General features: G+C 42.6%; 1 protein-coding gene across 4 annotated transcripts in view; it reads left to right on the forward strand.

Moving 5' to 3' along the window:
- Positions 1–4929: 4929 nt before the first annotated feature.
- mindy2 (MINDY lysine 48 deubiquitinase 2) overlaps positions 4930–18225 on the forward strand; it is an 85134-nt gene continuing 71838 nt past the window's right edge. For 3 of the 4 annotated variants that reach the window (XM_073032926.1, XM_073032928.1, XM_073032927.1), the window contains exons 1-2: positions 4930–6121; positions 6569–6626. In XM_073032926.1, coding sequence (XP_072889027.1) covers positions 5339–6121; positions 6569–6626 — 841 coding nt within the window. In that variant the 5' untranslated portion in view covers positions 4930–5338. The remainder of the gene's footprint in view (positions 6122–6568; positions 6627–18225) is intronic. The other variant, XM_073032925.1, reaches the window with a different exon arrangement.

Consider the following 18225-nt stretch of genomic DNA (forward strand, 5'->3'; position numbering starts at 1 on the left):
GGTTTCCCGTCTGGTTACCCACACAACCAGATCAAAGTCTGGACTTATAGCCCGATTCACTGGCCCTCCAATTTGGTATCAAATCCCGAGTCGAGGCCCCAATTTGTTACGTACCTAGTAACTGGGTGTCTTACCAGCAAAGATATAAGTGTCCGTTGGAGCCTGGTGATACTATTTTCAACAATATTTATTAGCAAAAATATACAAAATAATATCAATGCAAATATACAGAGAATATACGTTAGCAATACTAAACCTAAAAGTGCAGGTATAATAATAATCACTAATGAAACAAGCTCTATCGTTGTCTAGGGGATAATGAATAGTCAGATGGAAATAGTTCAGTTCAGTTCATACAGGCTGCGGTAGTTGTTTGTCGATGTGTTGCAATTGTTGGAGAGAGAGAGAGAGAGAGAGAGAGAGAGAGAGAGAGAGAACATGTGTGAATGGTAACAGCTATTATCTTGCCAACCCTCCTTTATGATTTTGATCCGTCAATGCGTTGTTGTTGTGGTCATTCACGTATGACCCCTTCGTCCTTTAGCTAGACCGTTCTTCCGTGGTGGACTCGTCACCCAGGCAAGGGTGAACACACACACAAGCCCCCACCTGTCTCGCTACAAAATACTGAGTTAAAATTTACCGACCCTTCGTTCAGTCTCCGATCTCCCACCCTGTCTCATGGGGTTCTGATGCTCACTAGCGTTTCTCCTGGTGCGTCTGAGGGGTGTTACCCCAGACCTCACTTTTATCCCCACTCACGGGGTCTCAGGTGTCAATCAGATTGGGATGATGTAACCCATCAAACCAGCCCACTCTGGTTGCCCCCTGAGGGGTTTCAATGAATAGAACAGTACCAAGTAAACAATCCTTCTCCAAAAGACAATAGCAGTAATCAATGGTTCCGCTCCTCTTTTGTCAGTTGTGTGTCTCTCTCTCATTAACTTTCATGAGCTGTTATCAATAACAACTGCCCTGGCAGCTTTCCTTTGTCTCTCGTACTTCCTTGATAACAGCATCGAAATAGTAGCAATTTGCGATTCTCCAAAAGGGGGGGGGGGGCATGGACGAGTCTGCACCCTTCTGCCCATCAGAGTTGTTCATCCTTCGTAACAGTATTCTCAGGAGAGAGGGTGAGCAGCCAAATGTCGTGGTTCATGTGGGGACCAATGACATAGGTAGGAATAGGGATGAGGTCCTGTAGAAGAAATATAGGGAGTTAGGAAAGAAGTTAAAAAGCAGGACCTTAGGGTGGTAATCTCGGGATTGCTGCCTGTGCCACGAGACAGAGAGGGTAGGACCAGGAAGTTATGGCAGATGAATGCGTGGCTGAAGAGTTGGTGCAGAAGGCAGGGGTTCAGATTTCTAGATCATTGGGAACTCTTCTGGGGAAGGTCTGACCTGTACAAAAAGGACAGGCTGCACCTGAACTGGAAAGGGACCAATATCCTGGTGGGCAGGTTTGCTAGAGCTGTTGGGGAGGGTTTAATCTAGTTTGGCGAAGGGCGGGGTGTGGGAATCAGAATGTGTGTGCAGAGATTAGGGTAGAAGGACAAGGACATGATGCTATGTGTTCTGAGTTGGTGAGTAAGGACAAGCAGGGGACAAAACAAATGTAGTCAGTTAGAGGGGTTGAGATGTGTCTATTTCAACGCTAAGAGAATTGGGAATAAAGGGGATGAACTTAGAGCATGGATCAGTACGTGGAACTACGATGTTGTGGCTGTTACTGAAACTTGGCCGGAGGAAGGGCAGGATTGGCTGATGCAGGTACTGGGATTTAGGTGTTTTAAAAGGAATAGGATGGGAGGTAGAAAAGGTGGGGGAGTGGCATTACTGGTCAGGGATAGTATCACGGCTATAGAAAGGGAGGACACTGCAGAAGGAGTGTCCACAGAGTCAGTCTGGGTGGAAGTCAGAAATAAGAAGGGATCAATCACTGTGCTGGGAGTAGTCTATAGGCCCCCAAATAGCCCTCGGGAGACTGAGGAGCAGATAAGCAGGCAGATTTTAGAATGGAGCAGGAAATACAGGTTTGTAGTTATGGGTGATTTCAACTTCTCTCATATTGACTGGCACCTCCTGACTGCAAGGGGGATAGATGGGGCTGAATTTTTCAGGTGTGTTCAAGAAGGATTCCTGACACAGTATGTGGACTGGCTGATGAGAGGAGAGGCTATACTGGATCTAGTTCTGGGTAATGAACCTCTTGGGGGAGCATTTTGGTGAGAGTGACCACAACTCCGTCAGCTTCAGCATAGCTATGGAAAAGGATAAAAACAGACAAAATGGGAAAGTGCTTAACTGGGGAAGGGCTAACTTTGAAGGGATGAGGCAGGAACTAGCGAGAGTAAATTGGAAACAGCGTTTCAAGGGTGAAAGCACAGAAGTAATGTGGAGGAAGTTTAGGGACCACTTGTGCTGGGTTCAGGATAGGTTTGTCCCACTGAGACAGGGAAAAAATAGGAGAAGGGAACCGTGGCTGACGAAACATGTGAGGCAACTTGTCAAGAGGAAGAAGGAACCATATGTTAGATATAAGAAGCAGGAAGCAGGAGGGGCTTGTGAGAAATATAGGGTAGCCAGGAAGGAGCTAAAGAAAGGACTTAGGAGAGCTCGAAGGAGGCATGAGAAGGCCTTGGCATGTAAGATTAAGGAGCACCTCAAGGCGTTCTATGTGTATGTGAAGAACAGAAGGATGAGAAGAATGAAGGTGGGGCTGCTAAAGGATAAAGAAGGCAACGTGCCTGGAGGCGGAGGAGGTTGGGGAGGTCCTAATTGAATACTTTGCTTCAGTATTCACAAGTGAAAAGGACCTTGATCAGGGTGAGGTCGAAATAGAATAGGCCTGTGTGCTGGACAACGTGGAGATTAAGGAAGAAGTAGTGTTGGATCTTCTTAAAAACATCAAGATTGATAAGTCCCCAGGGCCGGACTTGATGTACCCCAGGTTGCTGTGGGAAGTGAGAGAAGAGATCGCTGGAGCAGTAGCTATGATCTTTGAATCTTCTTTGGCTGCAGGGGAGGTGCCGGAGGATTGGAGAATGGCAAATGTAGTTCCCTTGTTTAAAAAAGGTAATAGGGAGAATCCTGGGAACTATAGACCAGTGAGTCTTACGTTGGTGGTCTGCAAACTATTGAAAAGGATTCTTAAGGATAGGATCTATGAGCACTTGGAGAAGTACAGCCTACTCAAGGACAGTCAACATGGCTTTGCGAAGGGAAGGTCATGCCTCATGAGCCTAATAGAGTTTTCTGAAGAGGTAACAAAAGAAGTTGATGAGGGTAGGGTGGTAGATGTGGTCTACATGGATTTTAGCAAGGCATTTGACAAGGTCCCCCACAAGAGACTCATCCAGAAAGTCATGAGGCATAGGATCAGTGGAACCTTGGCATTTGGATTAAAAAATTGGCTTACAGGAGGAAGGCAGAGGGCAGTAGTGGAAGGAAAGTATTCTGCCTGGAGGTCAGTGACTAGTGGAGTGCCGCAGGGATCTGTCCCGGGACCCCTGCTCTTTGTGATTTTTGTAAATGACTTGGATGAAGAGGCAGAAGGATGGGTGAGTAAGTTTGCGGATGACACGAAGATTGGAGGAGTTGTGGATGGAGCTGTAGGTTGTCGAAGGTTGCAAGAGGATATAGACAGGATGCAGAGTTGGGTAGAAAAGTGGTAGATGGAGTTCAATCTGGACAAGTGTGAGGTGATGCATTTTGGAAGGACAAACCAGAAGACTGAGTACAGGGTTAATGGTCAATTACTTAAGAGTGCGGATGAACAAAGAGACCTTGGGGTTCAAATCCATACATCCCTCAAGGTCGCTGCACAACTTGGTAGGATAGTTAAGAAAGCCTATGGGATGCTAGGCTTCATTAACGGGGGATTGAGTTCAAGAGTAGAGAGGTCATGTTGCAACTCTACAAATCTCTGGTGAGATCACACTTAGAGTATTGTGTTCAATTCTGGTCACCTCATTATAAGAAGGATGTGGAAGCTATGGAGAGGGTGCAGAGGAGATTTACCAGGATGTTGCCTGGATTGGAAAACATGTCTTATGAGGCAAGGTTAGAAGAGCTAAGACTTTTTTCTTTGGAGTGTAGAAGGATGAGAGGGGACTTGATAGAGGTCTACAAGATTATGAGAGGCATAGGTAGGGTGGATAGTCAGTTCCCAGGACATGAATAGCAAACACCAGAGAGCATATGTACAAAGTTAAGCGAGGGAAGTTTAGGGGAGACATCAGGGGTAATTATTTTACTCAGAGGGTTGTGGGTGCCTGGAATGACTTGCCAGGGATGGTGGTGGAGGCTAGAACATTAGGGGTATTTAAGAGCCTCTTGGACAGGCACAGGGGTGAAAGAAAAATAGAGGGTTACAGAGAAGAGTGGGTTTAGTACTTTTTTTAAAGAAATATATGGGTTGGCACAACATCAAGGGCTGAAGGGCCTGTACTGTGCTGTAGCATTCTAGTGTCTGGTGTAGGAAACATGGCAACCAATTTGTACATTGACAGCTCCCACAAACAACACTGAGATCGTTTCCAGATGTTTGTAATTTTCCCAAATGATGCCGCACGATTTTTTTTTGCATCCTTCTGAATGATCGGCCTTGGTTACAGGTTAAATCAGAGGATAACGTTAAAATATGCTGAGTTTTCTGGGCGGGGTTGGGGGAGGGAGTCTCATTTCAACTTTCTCATGTCCTGCCCACACTGAGCTACGATTCAACGCAGTTCAACTTTTTTATTATTAAGGTGCCATTGCGTCATCACGAGTAGCTAAACTTTAGCTCCACAACATTTCTTGATGCAGTTTACCTTTAATCCCGCTTTAAGAATATAGGCGTGGTCACCACAGCGCATGCTTACAATCCCTGATCTCAATTTCCTGCCAGATAGTGTTCCTTTGTTTTCATGTTATCGCATTAAAGAGAAAGACCGTAATCCTCTCTGTCGTCAGAATTATGAAACACAGAAATCTCTCCAGGAACAAATGTCAGATATTGATGCTGTTGCAAACACTTTTCTCAGCATTTTGCAGAAGACAACGAAAGAGGTTGAGTGCACGTTAAATAGACTCTAACCACTTTCTGCATGCTTTTTGTTTGCAATTTAAATAAAAATGAGAATGGCAGTTCAGCAGCAAATCTCGGGGCCCGGCGGAGCGGCTGGGCGGAGAGTGGCACGCGGGGGTCTGACGTCACGGGCTGCTGGCAGTGTCATGGCGGCTGCCTGTCAGCGGCTGGAAGCTTCTTCTATGTAAACACCTCGACACTCCCTCCTCTCCTTTCCCTCCCTTTTCCCTCCCTCTCCCCCCACCCACGCACCCTGCCTGGAAACACATGGAAAGTAATGCCGGTGCCGAACGGGGCGACGGCGTGGCCGTGGAGGGAGTGGGAGCGGGGCCGGCCGTTGCCAGGGGCGATGGCAGCGGCGAGCGGCCGAAGGGCACGGAGAGTCTGGGGGCCGGGGCCGGGGCCGGGGCAGCGGCTTCGAGACGCGCGGCCGTCCCCGCTCAGCGAAGGGCCGCTGCCCGGACTGATGCTCCGTGCTCGAACGGCGCGGCACCGCCGCAGCGGGAGGAGAATGAGGGAGAGGTGGAGGGCACGCCCGGCCGGGAAGAAAAAGTCAGGGATGGCCCTCTGCAGAACTTGGTAAACAAGATGAGCGAAGTGAGTGAGGGGGCTACAACCGGCCCGAGGAAGGATGCTCTGCCCGGCCTTGCTCTACAGCCCACGGATCATCAACCGCAGGAGGAATGTAGCCCGATTGAAACTCCCGACTGTGACAAGAACCACAGCGCCAGTGACCAAAGCTTGCCTGGCGAATCGCGAAGCATCGACTCTCTCGAGTCCTTTTCTAATTTGAACTCTTGTCCCAGTTCTGATCTTAATAGTGAGGGGACTGAAGATCGAGGCCTGGCTCTCACTTTACAGAGCGAAGAGAATAATAACAAGGATGGTGTTGCCAAGCCATCTGGTTCAAAGGAAAGATTCCCCGGACAGTCAGTTTATCATATAAAGTGGATCAAATGGAAAACAGAAAACACGCCCATTATTACACAGAATGAAAATGGCCCTTGTCCTCTACTTGCGATCATGAACGTTCTTCTTTTGGCATGGAAGGTATAATTTATAGTGTTGAAAGTTTCTTGATAATATAGTGATGCCAATTTATCTGACACCATTCTTGCACTCATCGTTAAGACAAAAACCTTGCTTTGTTTCGGCATCAGTTTAAAAATCCTATTCTTCATATTCAAATCTCTGTGTGTCCTAGCCCTTACTACCTTCCTATTCTCCGGGCTACAATGCATTGATGCACTCAGATTTGGAGCTTGGCTAATTTGGAGAATGGCTAAAGGCGTTCTTGCCTGTGGTGGGTGAAGAAAGTGGGGAAGTGCATAATGTGTGAGGCTGGAAGGTAGAGAGTTCTTGTGTCTTTCTTTTAAGATACTCTTGTTGTTTTCACTTAACCTATAGCACTTTTTGGATGTGATATTTTAGTAGATGCTATATAAATGTAAAGTTTCTGTATTACATTTGATTTATGAATGTCCATTTTTACTGTAGATTAAATTACCACCCATGATCGAAATTATAACAGCAGAGCAGTTAATGGAGTACTTGGGTAAGATTGTTTTTTCTTGATCCTAAAGTGAATTGTTATACATTTGAAATTGTTTCACTGTTATAGCCCTTATTGTGACACTACTAATTGTTGTTTTTTGCTTTGTCAAATGAAAGACTGGAAATTCTATAATATTTGAAATGTTTCTTTGCAAAGTTGGAAGACTTTAAGATATAAGAGCAGAATTAGGCTATTTGGCTCCTCAAGTCTGCTCTGTCATTTCATCATGATTGATTCAATTTACCTTTTCAGCACCATTCCGCTGCCTTCTCCAGGTGTCCCTTCATATCCTGACCAATCAAGAATCTGTCAATCATTGCTGCAAATATACGTAAAGACTTGGCTTCCACAGCTGCCTGTGGCAAAGAATTCCACAGATTCACCACTATCTGGTTAAAGAAATTCCTCCTCATCATCTTTCCAAAAAGACGCCCCTCTATTCTTAGGCTCTCCCCTTTGGTCTTAGATTCATCATCCATGGAAATATCCTCTCCACATCCATTCGACCAAGGCCTTTCAACATTTGATAGCTTTCAATGAGTTCACCCCTCATTCTTCTGAATTTTAGTTAATACAGGCCCAGAGCTATCAAACCCTCTTCATGTGACAAACCATTCAATCCTGGAATCATTTTCGTGAACCTCCTTTGAACCTTCTTCAGTTTCAGCACATCATTTCTAAGATAAGGGGCCTAAAACTGCTCACAATACTCCAAGTGAGGCCTCACCAGTACTTTACTCTCAACAAAGTCTCAACAGTACATCCTTGCTTTTATATTCTAGTCCTCTTGAAATGAATGCTAACATTGCATTTGCCTTCCTCACCACAGACTTGACCTGCAAATTAACATTTAAGGAATCCCAAGACCATTTGCACCTCAAGTTTTTGGATTTTCTCACCAATTAGAAAATAGGCAACCCTTCCCCCCTTGCTCAGTACTTAGTTGAGCCACCTCTCGGAGCTATTACAACCAGTAGTCTTTTTGGATGTATTTTATTAGCTTTGCACAACGTGATGAAGCAAGATTAGCCCATTCATTCTTGCAAAATTGTTCAAGCTCTGCCAGGTTTGTTGGTGAGCAGTGGTGGACAATAATCGAGGTCTTGACAGAGATGTTCAATTGGGTTAAGGTCAGGACTCTGACTGAACTACTCAAGGAAATCAATTTTCTTAATTTGAAACCACTCCATGGTTGCTCTAGCACTGTGCTTTCGGTCATTGTCCTATTGAAAGATGTACTTGTTTGCTTCAGCTGAAATGTAAAACACTTTAACTGTAAAGTACTTTAATGGGAACTTTCTTGTAGTACTCTTGACTGAAGTAACTTTTAAGTTGTTTCATCAATGACCATCTTCTGTCATAGGATCCAAAATGGGACTGTTGGTCATTAAGTAAGGCACAGCAGTCTCCTCCATCTGTGCCTTAACTAATGATTTTGTCCATATCCAGATGCAGTGGGGTCAGGATGATATATAACCTTAAGCTGGTATGGTGCAGGCCATCACTTTCACTTGTGCAGCCCATTCACAACAGGAGGGAATCTAACCAATTCCCTTTGCTGCTTCAGTGTCATTGCCATCACTGAGGCCTCCCTCACCAGTATCTTGAGAGTTAGCATTAATATGGATTTAAACCATATGAAATAGGAGCAGATTTGCTATGCCATTTCATCATGGCTGATTTATTATCCCTCTCAACCCTGTTCTCTTGCCTTCTTCCCATAACTTTTGATGCCCTGACCAATCAAGAACTGATCGATTTAAATATATTCAACAAATCCCATAGATTCACTACCCTATAGCTAAAGAAATTCTTCCTCATCGCTGTTCTAAATGGATATCCCTCTAGTCTGAGTCTGTGTCCTCTGGTCCTAGACTCACCCGCTATAAATATCTTCCTACATCCCCTCTATCCAGACCTTTCAATATTCAACAAGTTTCAATGAGATTCTCTTCCCCCCCCCCCCCCCCCCCAATTCTTCTAAACTCCAGGGAATACAGGCACGGAGCCATCAAATGCTCCTCATATGTGAACTCTTTTATTCCCAAAATCATTCTCATGAACCTCCTCTGGACCCTCTCCAATGCCAGCACGTCTTTTCTTAGATAAGCAGCCCAAAACTGCTCACAATACTCCAAGCACATTCCGACCAATGCCTTATAAGGCCTCAGCATTGCGTCTTTATATTCTAGTCCTCTCAAAAAAAAATGCTAAGGTTTCATTTGCCTTCCTTATCAATGACTCAACCTGCAAGTTAACCTTCAAGGAATCCTGCACAAAGACTCCCAAGTCTCTTTGCACTTCTGAATTTTGAATTTTCTCCGTTTAGAAAATAGTCTACACCCTTATTTCTTCTACCAAAGTGCACGACCATACACTTCCCTGAGCTACAGTGCCTTGTAAAAGTATTAAGCCCCCAATCCTTCATTTACATAAATGAGTATTACAACAAGGGATTGTGATTGATTTAACTGAGTTTGTTTATTTATGAATCACATGCTTCATTTTTCACAGTAGAGCCCAAAAAACATGGAAGACTGTAAAGCAAGAAAAACAAAAATTCAAAAATGGAATTGTTAGAAGTTCAGAAGTATTCATCCCCCTTTGCCCAGTACTTAGTTGAACCACCTCTTGGAGCTATTACCGCTAGTGTTCTTTTTGGATAAGTCTCTATTAGCTTTGCACAACATGATGGAGCATGATTTGCCTATTTGTTCTTGCAAAATCGTTCAAGCTCTGCCAGGTTTGTTGGTGAGCAGCGATGGACAGCAATCTTGAGGTCTTCCCAGAGATATTCAATCAGGTTAAGGTCAGGACTCCAACTGAATCACTCAAAGACATCACCTTTCTTCATTTGAAGCCACTCTATGATTGCTCTGGCAGTGAGCTTTTGGTAATTGTCCTGTTGAAAGACGGACTTCCTCCCTAGTTTAAGCTTTCTGGCAGAGGCTAATGGGTTTTCATCCAGGATCTCTCTGTATTTAGCAGTATTCTTTGACCCTGACCATAAGACATAGGAGCAGAATTGGGCCATTCAGCACATCGAGTTTGCTTATGGCTGATCCTGGATCCCACCCAACCACATACACCTGCCTTCTCATCATATTCTTTGATGCTCTGACCAATCAGGAAACTATCAACTTTTGCCTTAAATATACCCACAGACTTGACTTGTACCGCAGTCTGTGGCAGAGCATTCCACAGACTCACCACTCTCTGGCTTAAAAAAACTCCTCCTTACCTCTGTTCTAAAAGGTCGCCCCTAGTTTTGAGGCTCTATCCTCTAATTCTGGATACCCCCACCATATGAAATATCCTCTCCAGATGCACCCGATCTAGTCCTTTCAACATTTGGTCCGCTTCAATTAGATCACTCCCACCCCCTCGCGTTCTTCTAAATTCCAGTGAGTACAGACCCAAAGCTGCTAAATGCTCCACATATGTTAACACCTTCATTCCAGAATCATTCTCATGAATCTCCTCTGGATTTTCTCCAAAGACAACACATCCTTTCTGAGATATAGGGCCCAATACTCCGAGTGCAACCTGACTAGTGTCTTATAAAGGTACAGTAGTACCTCCTTGCTTTTATATTCTATTCCCCTTGAACTAAATGCTAACATTGCTTCTGCCTTCTTTACCACACTCTGAACCTGTAAATTGACCTTCTGGGAATCTTGCACGAGGACTCCGAAGTTCTGGTGCACCTCTGATGTTTGAATCTTCTCCCCATTTAGATAATAATCTGCACTATTGTTCCTTGTACCAAAACATATTATCAAACATTTCCCAGCACTGTATTCCATCTGCCACTTTTTTGCCCATTCTTCCAATTTGTCTAAATCCTGCTGCAGTTGCATTGCTTCCTCAGCACTACCTACCCCTCCACCTACTTCATATCATCCGCAAACTTTGCCACAAAGTCATCATTTCCATTATCCAAATCATTGACAAACAATATGAAAAGTAGCAGTCCCAATACTGACCTCGGAGGAACACCACTAGTCACTGGCAGCTAACTGGAAAAGGCCCTGTTTATTTCCACCTGCTGCCTCCTACTGTCAGCCATTCCTCTATCTTTGCCAGTATCTTTCCTGTAACGCCCTAGAAATTTATCTTGTTAAGCAACCTTCCTGTGGCACCTTACCAAATGCCTTCTGAAAATTCAGCTAAATGACATCCATTGCCTTTCCTTTGTCCATCCTGCTTGTTACTACTTCGAAGAACAGATTTGTCAGGGAAGATTTCCCTTTACATAAACCGTGCTGTCTTTGACTTATTTTATCATTAGTCTCCCAAGTACTCAAAACCTCATCCTTAATAATAGACTAACACTTTCCCAACCACTGAGGGTTAGGCTAACTGGCCTATAATTTCCTTCCTTTTGCCTTCCTTCCTTCCTTAAAGAGTGGAGCGACATTTGCAATCTTCCAGTCCTCTGAGACCATGCCAGAATAAGTAATTCTTGAAAGATCATGACCAATGCATCTGATCAGATTAAATCTGACCTCGCTACTAAAAAGTATCTCCTTAGCCTGACACTACTTCTGCCATACTTTACAGTAGGGACGGTGTTACCTGCTTGATGTGCAGTATTGGATTTACGTCACATGCACTGCTTAGTGTTGAGGCCAAGAAGTTCCACTTTAGTCTCATCCAACTGCAAGACCTTCTGTCGTATCTTTGCGGTATCTTCTAAGTGACGCTTCGCAAAGTCTTTATGGGCAAGGGTGTGCTTTTTTTAGCCAGGGCTTCTACCTTACCACTTTTGCATAATTACCCTTTTTGTGCAAGGCCTTAGAGATTGTGGTGCCGTGAACCTATTTCCAGTTGCAGCCACTAACTTTTGCAGCTCACTTAGAGTGACTGTTGGTGTCACAGTAGCCTCTCTTAGAAGTACCATTCTTCTCTGGCAACTAAGTTTAGAGGAGCAGCCTGACCGGGCTAGGCAGTGTGGCTGTGATTTCATATTTTTCCACTTTTTCATGATGGGCTGCACTGAGTTCTTGAATTGTGTTCAGTACCTTTGTTTTGTACCCTTCACCAGATATATACTTACCTATTATCATTTCCCTGGCTTGACTTGAATGCTGTTCTGTCTACATTTTAGTTTGGTCTGTTGAAAGTCTACCACACTGTTGGATCTTTCAAGCGGGGGGTATTCTTAGGAACTAATTGAATTCAATTCTATATCAACAATTTGGGTGAGTACGTAAGTAATATACAATACTGCACCTGAGGAAAGTTAGTGTAGTGATTACAAAGGGGATGAACACTTTTAGCTTCACAATTTTGGTTTTTAATTTTTGGTAAATTATTGACAGGTTCTGGAATTTTTGATCTGACATAATACACAATGCTTTGCAGATTAGCTCAAAAATCTTCCTTCGGTATGCAGTTTTAAACTTAGAAAACGAGACAGTAACGTGAAAATAGTTTTGGGTGCTGAATACTTTATAAGATGCAGTATATTCCATCTGCCACTTCATTGACCATTCTCCCAATCTAAGTTTTGAAGACTCTTCTTCCTCAACACTGTCTGCCTCTCTGCCTATCTTCGTATTGTCTGTAAACTTAACCACAAAGCTATCAATTTCAAATCATTGACATTAATGTAAAAAAGAAGCAGTTCAAATCCTGACCCCAGCAGAACACCTCTAGTCACTGGCAGCAAACCAGAAAAAGCCCCATTTATTCCCACTCTTTGCCTCCTGCCAGTCAGCCAATCTTTCTGTACATGCTAGTATTTTTCCTGTAATACCATGGGCTCTTATCTTGTTAAGCAGCCTCGTGTGGCACCTTGTCAAAGGCTTTCTGAAAATCCAAATGAACCACAGCCATTGATTCTCATTTGTCTATCCTGCTTGTTGTATCCTCAAAGAATTCAAACAGATTTGTTAGGTAAGTTTTCCCATTAAGGAAACCATACTGACTTTGGTCTATTTTATCATGTGCCTCTAAGTACCTCAAAACCTTATTCTTAGTACTGTAATGGATTGCAATATCTTCCTAACCACTGAATTCAGGCTAACTGGCCGACAATATCCTTCCTTCTGCCTCCCTCCTTCTTAGAGTGGAGTATCATTTGCAATTTTCCAGACTTCCAGAACCATTCCAGAATCTAGTGATTCTTGAAAGATCAATACTAATGCCTCCACAATCTTTTCAGCTACCTCTTTCAGAACTCTCAGATGCAGTCCATCTGGTTCAGGCGACTTATCTACCTTCAGACCCTTCATCTTCCCAAGCACCACTTACTTCTGCCCTCTCACACTTTCGCATTTCTGGCATTTGGTATTGACCTCTATAGAGAGAACTGATACAAAGTTCCCTTCCCATTACTACCTCTCCAGTGTCATTTTCCAGTGGTTCGAATCCACTCTTGCCTCTTTTTTTACCCTAAAGTCTGGGTATTATTGGCTAGCTTCCCTTCATCTGTAACTTGTTACTTCATTTGTAATTGCCCATACATATTATGGTACCTAGACACTGGAATAGTGAGCAGTTCATTTAAATGCTTTTAACCTAAATTGCATAAGTGAAGTGTAAATGGAATACTCACACTTACAAGGTGTAACAGCATTCAATAAGTCTGATACTAATAAGCAATCCACTTGGTTGCTTCCCTTACAGGCTGTATCTGTGGGCTAGTAATTGTAGTTTTCACACAAATCTTTTGAGCTAGTAGGAAATTCATAAAAGCTGCTTTGTTGTCTTTTAAATAGCCTGTGGAATCTTTGGCTTTCTATGTCATAACTGGGGATGAGGAACTTCCGTTAAGTAGAGAGAAATAGAGAACAGAGTATTTTCTTTAGTGTAGAGGAGGTTAGGAGAGTCTTAAGAGGGATTTTGCTACGATAAAGTAAGAATTCTTCTCCAGAGTTGGAAAAAAGACGACACTAATTTAAGATAATTGGCAAAGAACCAGAGGGCAAAAGAAAATTCTTTTTCATGCAATAAATTATGATCTGGTTTGTAATGCCTGAAAGAATGATGGGAATTAAATATAAACCAAGTCCCTGGTTGACTTTTATTTGTTGGCATCAGGGAGCTACTGAAACAGCAACTTGAATATGCATTAGTGTTGATGTCTTGGAGATTATACTTGTGGAGCTTCATGAATCTAAGCTATTTGTAGGTGACACAGATTTTGGATTTATATGGCATGTTAATCTATCTAAAGTTTGTAAAGGCTCGATGAGCTTTGCACGACATCATCAGGTACAAGTAGTATGAGCCAAACTTAATAAAAAATGAAGTTTTAAAGTTATAGCGCAAAAGGCAACTTCTTGAATAATCCATTGTTAATCGTATGCTGAAAAGTAATTGTCTTTCAAGGGTTTTAAATTGATTTTTATTAGGATTTTTAAATGTGGAGTGCAGAGCAAATCATACACAAGATTGAGCAGGTGTTGGAAAACTAAAGGAATAAAAAAAATTCTGGAGGAACTCAGCAGGTCAGGCAGCATCTATGGAAATGAATAAACAGTCGACATTTTCAGCCAATACCCTTCATCAGAACTGTAAAGGAAGGGAAAAGAAGTCAGACAGGCAAAGCCAAGTGAGGGGGGAAGATGTTTGGATTAGGAAAGAGGGGATGAAGTGAAACTGGGAGGTGATAGGTGTAAAAGGTAAAGCGCTGAAGAAAGAACCTGATAGGAGAGGAGAGTGGACCAGGGGAGAACGGAAGGGAGGAGGGCACTGGGGGAAGCTGATAGGCAGGTAAGAAGAAGAGAAAAGGTAAGCTGTGAGCCAGAGTGGAAGAAGGGGGAAAGAGAAGGGGGAAAACTTACCCAAAGTTGGCGAAATAAATGTTCATGCCATCAGGTTGGAGACTACCAGATAGCACATGAGGTCTTGGTCCCTCAGCCTGAGAGTGGTCTCATTGTGGGAGTAGAGGAGGCCTTGGATCAACATGTTGGAATGGGATTGGAATTAAAATAGTTGGCCACTGGGAAAAACTGCTTGTTGTGGATGAAGCAGAGGTATGCTGAATGTGGAGACTCATGGGATTGTAGGTAAGGAAAGAGAAACTCTATGCCTGTTAAGGTGGTGGGAAGATGGGTTGAGGGCGTATGTCCGGAAAATGGAGGAGATGTGGGTGAGGGCAACATCAACGGTGGAGAAAGGGAATCCCCGTTCTTTGCAGAAGGAGGTTATCTCTGATGTTCTGCAAAGGAAAGCCTTATCCTGGGAACAGATGCGGCAGAGATTAAGGAACTGAGAAAGGAGAATGGCATTTCTACAGGTGAGAGGGTGGGAAGAGACACAGTCAAGATAGCTAAGAGATTCGGTAGGTTTATAAAAGTATCAGTGGACAGTTTGTCTCCAGAGATGGAGACAGATTGAGAAAGGAGAGAGAGGTGTCAGAAATGGGCTGTGAATTTAAGAGCGGGGGCAAGTTGGAAGTGAAGTTGATGAATTGATGAGTTTAGGATGAGTACATGAAGCAGCACCAAAGCAGTTGTCAATGTAGCGCAGAACATTGAGGTTCTGTCACTGCGTTGTTGGGAAAGAAGATCATGGTCATTGACTATGTGATCTAAAGGAATCCGATTAATGTGGACTGTGAAACTTTAATTTGTTTAATTATCTAGAATAATTTAATTACCACAAAGTCAAAATTTGTCCTCTCTAGTATATGCAATGAAGTATTTAAGCTGCAGATCACTTCAACCTCTCACGCTGCTCAGGAGTTAAATAATTCCATAGACTATTGTCACTCATTTGTCTCATGAATTGGAATCTTGTTCATTTTATAATATGTTTAAAATTATGCTGAAATTTTCTGAGCATTTGCAAAGCAAAATACAACCTATTTCTTGACTTAAAATTTAACAGATCTACACAGAAACCTTTGAAGATTTACGCTGAAAAATCTAGAATCCCCAAATGTGATTTCTTGTAAGAACACTTCAGGAATAATAATGAAAGCCTAATACCTATGTCAGCAGAGCTTTAACTAATGAAGCCAGCAGAAGTTTACAAAAGGCATAAGATGGTACAAATCCACTGCTTTAGGGTCACAGTGCATCATTATTTATGGGTGTACATGCTGATAGGAGAATGCTGACTTTGCCATGACTTGAAGTGACTCTTGAAGTGATCTTGTCCACCTTTCTATTATTATAATTCAGTGCTACATTTACATGAAATAATAAGTTAAAGATTTGATTCAGTCAAAAGCAAGGATGCAATGTTTGAATTAAATTACTGATTTAGTAATCTGTAGGCCTAAATATTTAATGCAGAAAAATTTATATGAAATGGCAGTATGAGAATTTAAACTTGGTCCAGAGATCTGAATCTTAAGGAGAACTAAAATGTGAGGCTATTGGTGGTTGTTTCAGGGATGGGAAACAGATGACTTTAACTTGATCTGACTTGTTTGATTGCCATCTCATCTCAGCGCCATTGACCTTCAGCTGTCTGCTGAAGTGGCTTGTCCTGTTACTTAATGCGCAATGTTATCACATCTTTGTCAGGGCATAAAATAAAGAAAATTAATTAATACTTGCTTTGACAATGAGTCCCAGAATTCAAAGAATTCAAGTTCAAGCATTGAAAGATAGGTCCCTTTTATTCAAGTTATAGTAAAAAGCTTTGGCATCTTTAGCCTGTGCTTTTTGTCTGGTGAGGTATTAGAGGGAAGAAACATAGGATTGTTCAGTAGACACCTGTTATAACCATAATTAGATAGTTCTAGTCATTAGATAAAATATACAGGTACCCTACAGTTTAGACTCAGGCCCAGTGTCATTTGAAGTGTGAGGGCAGGCTGTACAGGCTGAATGTTGTGCACCATGACCCAATGGTCTCTATAATTAACGTGATCAATGATTTTATTCAGGAACTTTAAACTGTTTACTAAAGGAGACATTTATTTATTATTGAGATATCGTGTGGAATAGGCCTTTCCGGCCCTTCGAGCTGTGTAGTCCTGCAACCCACCAATTTAACAGTAGCCTAATCGCAGGACAATTTATAATAACCAATTCAACTACCAACTGGTATATCTTTGGACTGTGGGAGGAAACCCCTGTGGTCACGGAAAGAACGTACAAACTCCTTACAGGCAGCGGTGGGAATATTTAATTGTGGGGGCATAATAAAGTAAGAGTTTGACAGTCATCTTAGATTTAAGTCTGCTCAGTTAGGATATGCCTTTTTCCTTTCTGAAATTCCCTTCATCTCTCTCTTTCCAAGTGCCTACAAATGAAGCTGTCTCTGCTTCTCCAAAAGTTGGAACATGATCATACCTTATTATTCTAACTGGCTTTCTGTCTATCTGTCCATGCTGCATCTTGGTCCTGTAGGTTGAAGATGCGATAAATTGCAGTGGAGAAGTTTGTTTGCAGTGTTTCATTTTATTAAGTTTTTTGAAAATTCTTTCTTCCGGAGTAAATAGATAGAAAATAGAAAACCTACAGCACAATACCGGCCCTTTGGCCCACATTACTGTGCCGAACATGTACTTACTTTAGAAATGACTGAGGGTTACCCATAGCCCTCTGTTTTTCTAAGCTCCATGTACCTATCCAGGAGAATCTTAAAAGACCCTATCAGTCCGCCTCCACCACTGTCGCCGGCAGCCCATTTCATGCACTCTGCATTTAAAAAAAACTTACCCCTGACATCTCCTCTGTACCTACTTCCAAGCAGCTTAAAACTGTGCTCTCTTGTGCTAGCCATTTCATCCCTGGGAAAAAGCCTCTGATTATCCAACCTGCTAACTTTACCTTTTATTCTTACAGGCACATTCAAGCATTGTTCTCTCAAAATTTCACTTCTGAAGGCCTCACACCTTTGGCATAAATAGCCTGTTCCAATCCACACTTGCCAGATTATTTTTGATACCATTAGAATTGGCCTTTCTCCAATTTAGAATCTCAACCTGCAGAACCAGACTCATTTTTGTTTGCATATTTGCTTTAAAACTAATGTCATTGTGATTACTAAATGCAAAAATGTTCTCCTACACAAACTTCTATCACCTGCCCTGTTTCATTCAAGTATCTCATGCACTCTCAGTGGGACATCTGTGTACTGATTAAGGAAACTTCCCTAAACACATTTTCCAAACTCTATCCCATCTAATTTTTTACAGTATGGGAGTCCCAGTCAATATGTGGAAAGTTAAAAATCACCTATTACAACAACCTAATGTTCCCTGCAATGGTCTGTGATCTCTCCATAAATTTTCTCCTCTAAATCCTGTGGACTGTTGAGTGGTCTGTAATATAGTTCCATTAATGTGGTGTTACCTTTCTTGTTCCACATTTCTGCACACAAGGCCTCACTGGACAAGTTCTTCAGTCTGTCCTGACTGAGAGCTGCCATGACATTCTTCCTGACTAGTAATGCCACTCCTCCTCTGTTGCGTCTAAAATAGCAAATCTCGGAATATCGAGCAACTAGTACTGCCCTTCCTGTAACCAAGTCTTTCTAATAATTCCATGTGTTGATCCATGCTCTGAGCTCATCTGCCTTTCCTATGATACTTCTTACATTGAAATATATGCATCTCAGGACATTAGTCACATCATGCTCAACCTTTTGATTCCTGACTTTGTCTGAGATCTTAACATCATGTCTCCAC

This window comes from Hemitrygon akajei, chromosome 30 (genome assembly GCF_048418815.1).
Source record: "Hemitrygon akajei chromosome 30, sHemAka1.3, whole genome shotgun sequence".
Classification (NCBI taxonomy): Eukaryota; Metazoa; Chordata; class Chondrichthyes; order Myliobatiformes; family Dasyatidae; genus Hemitrygon; species Hemitrygon akajei.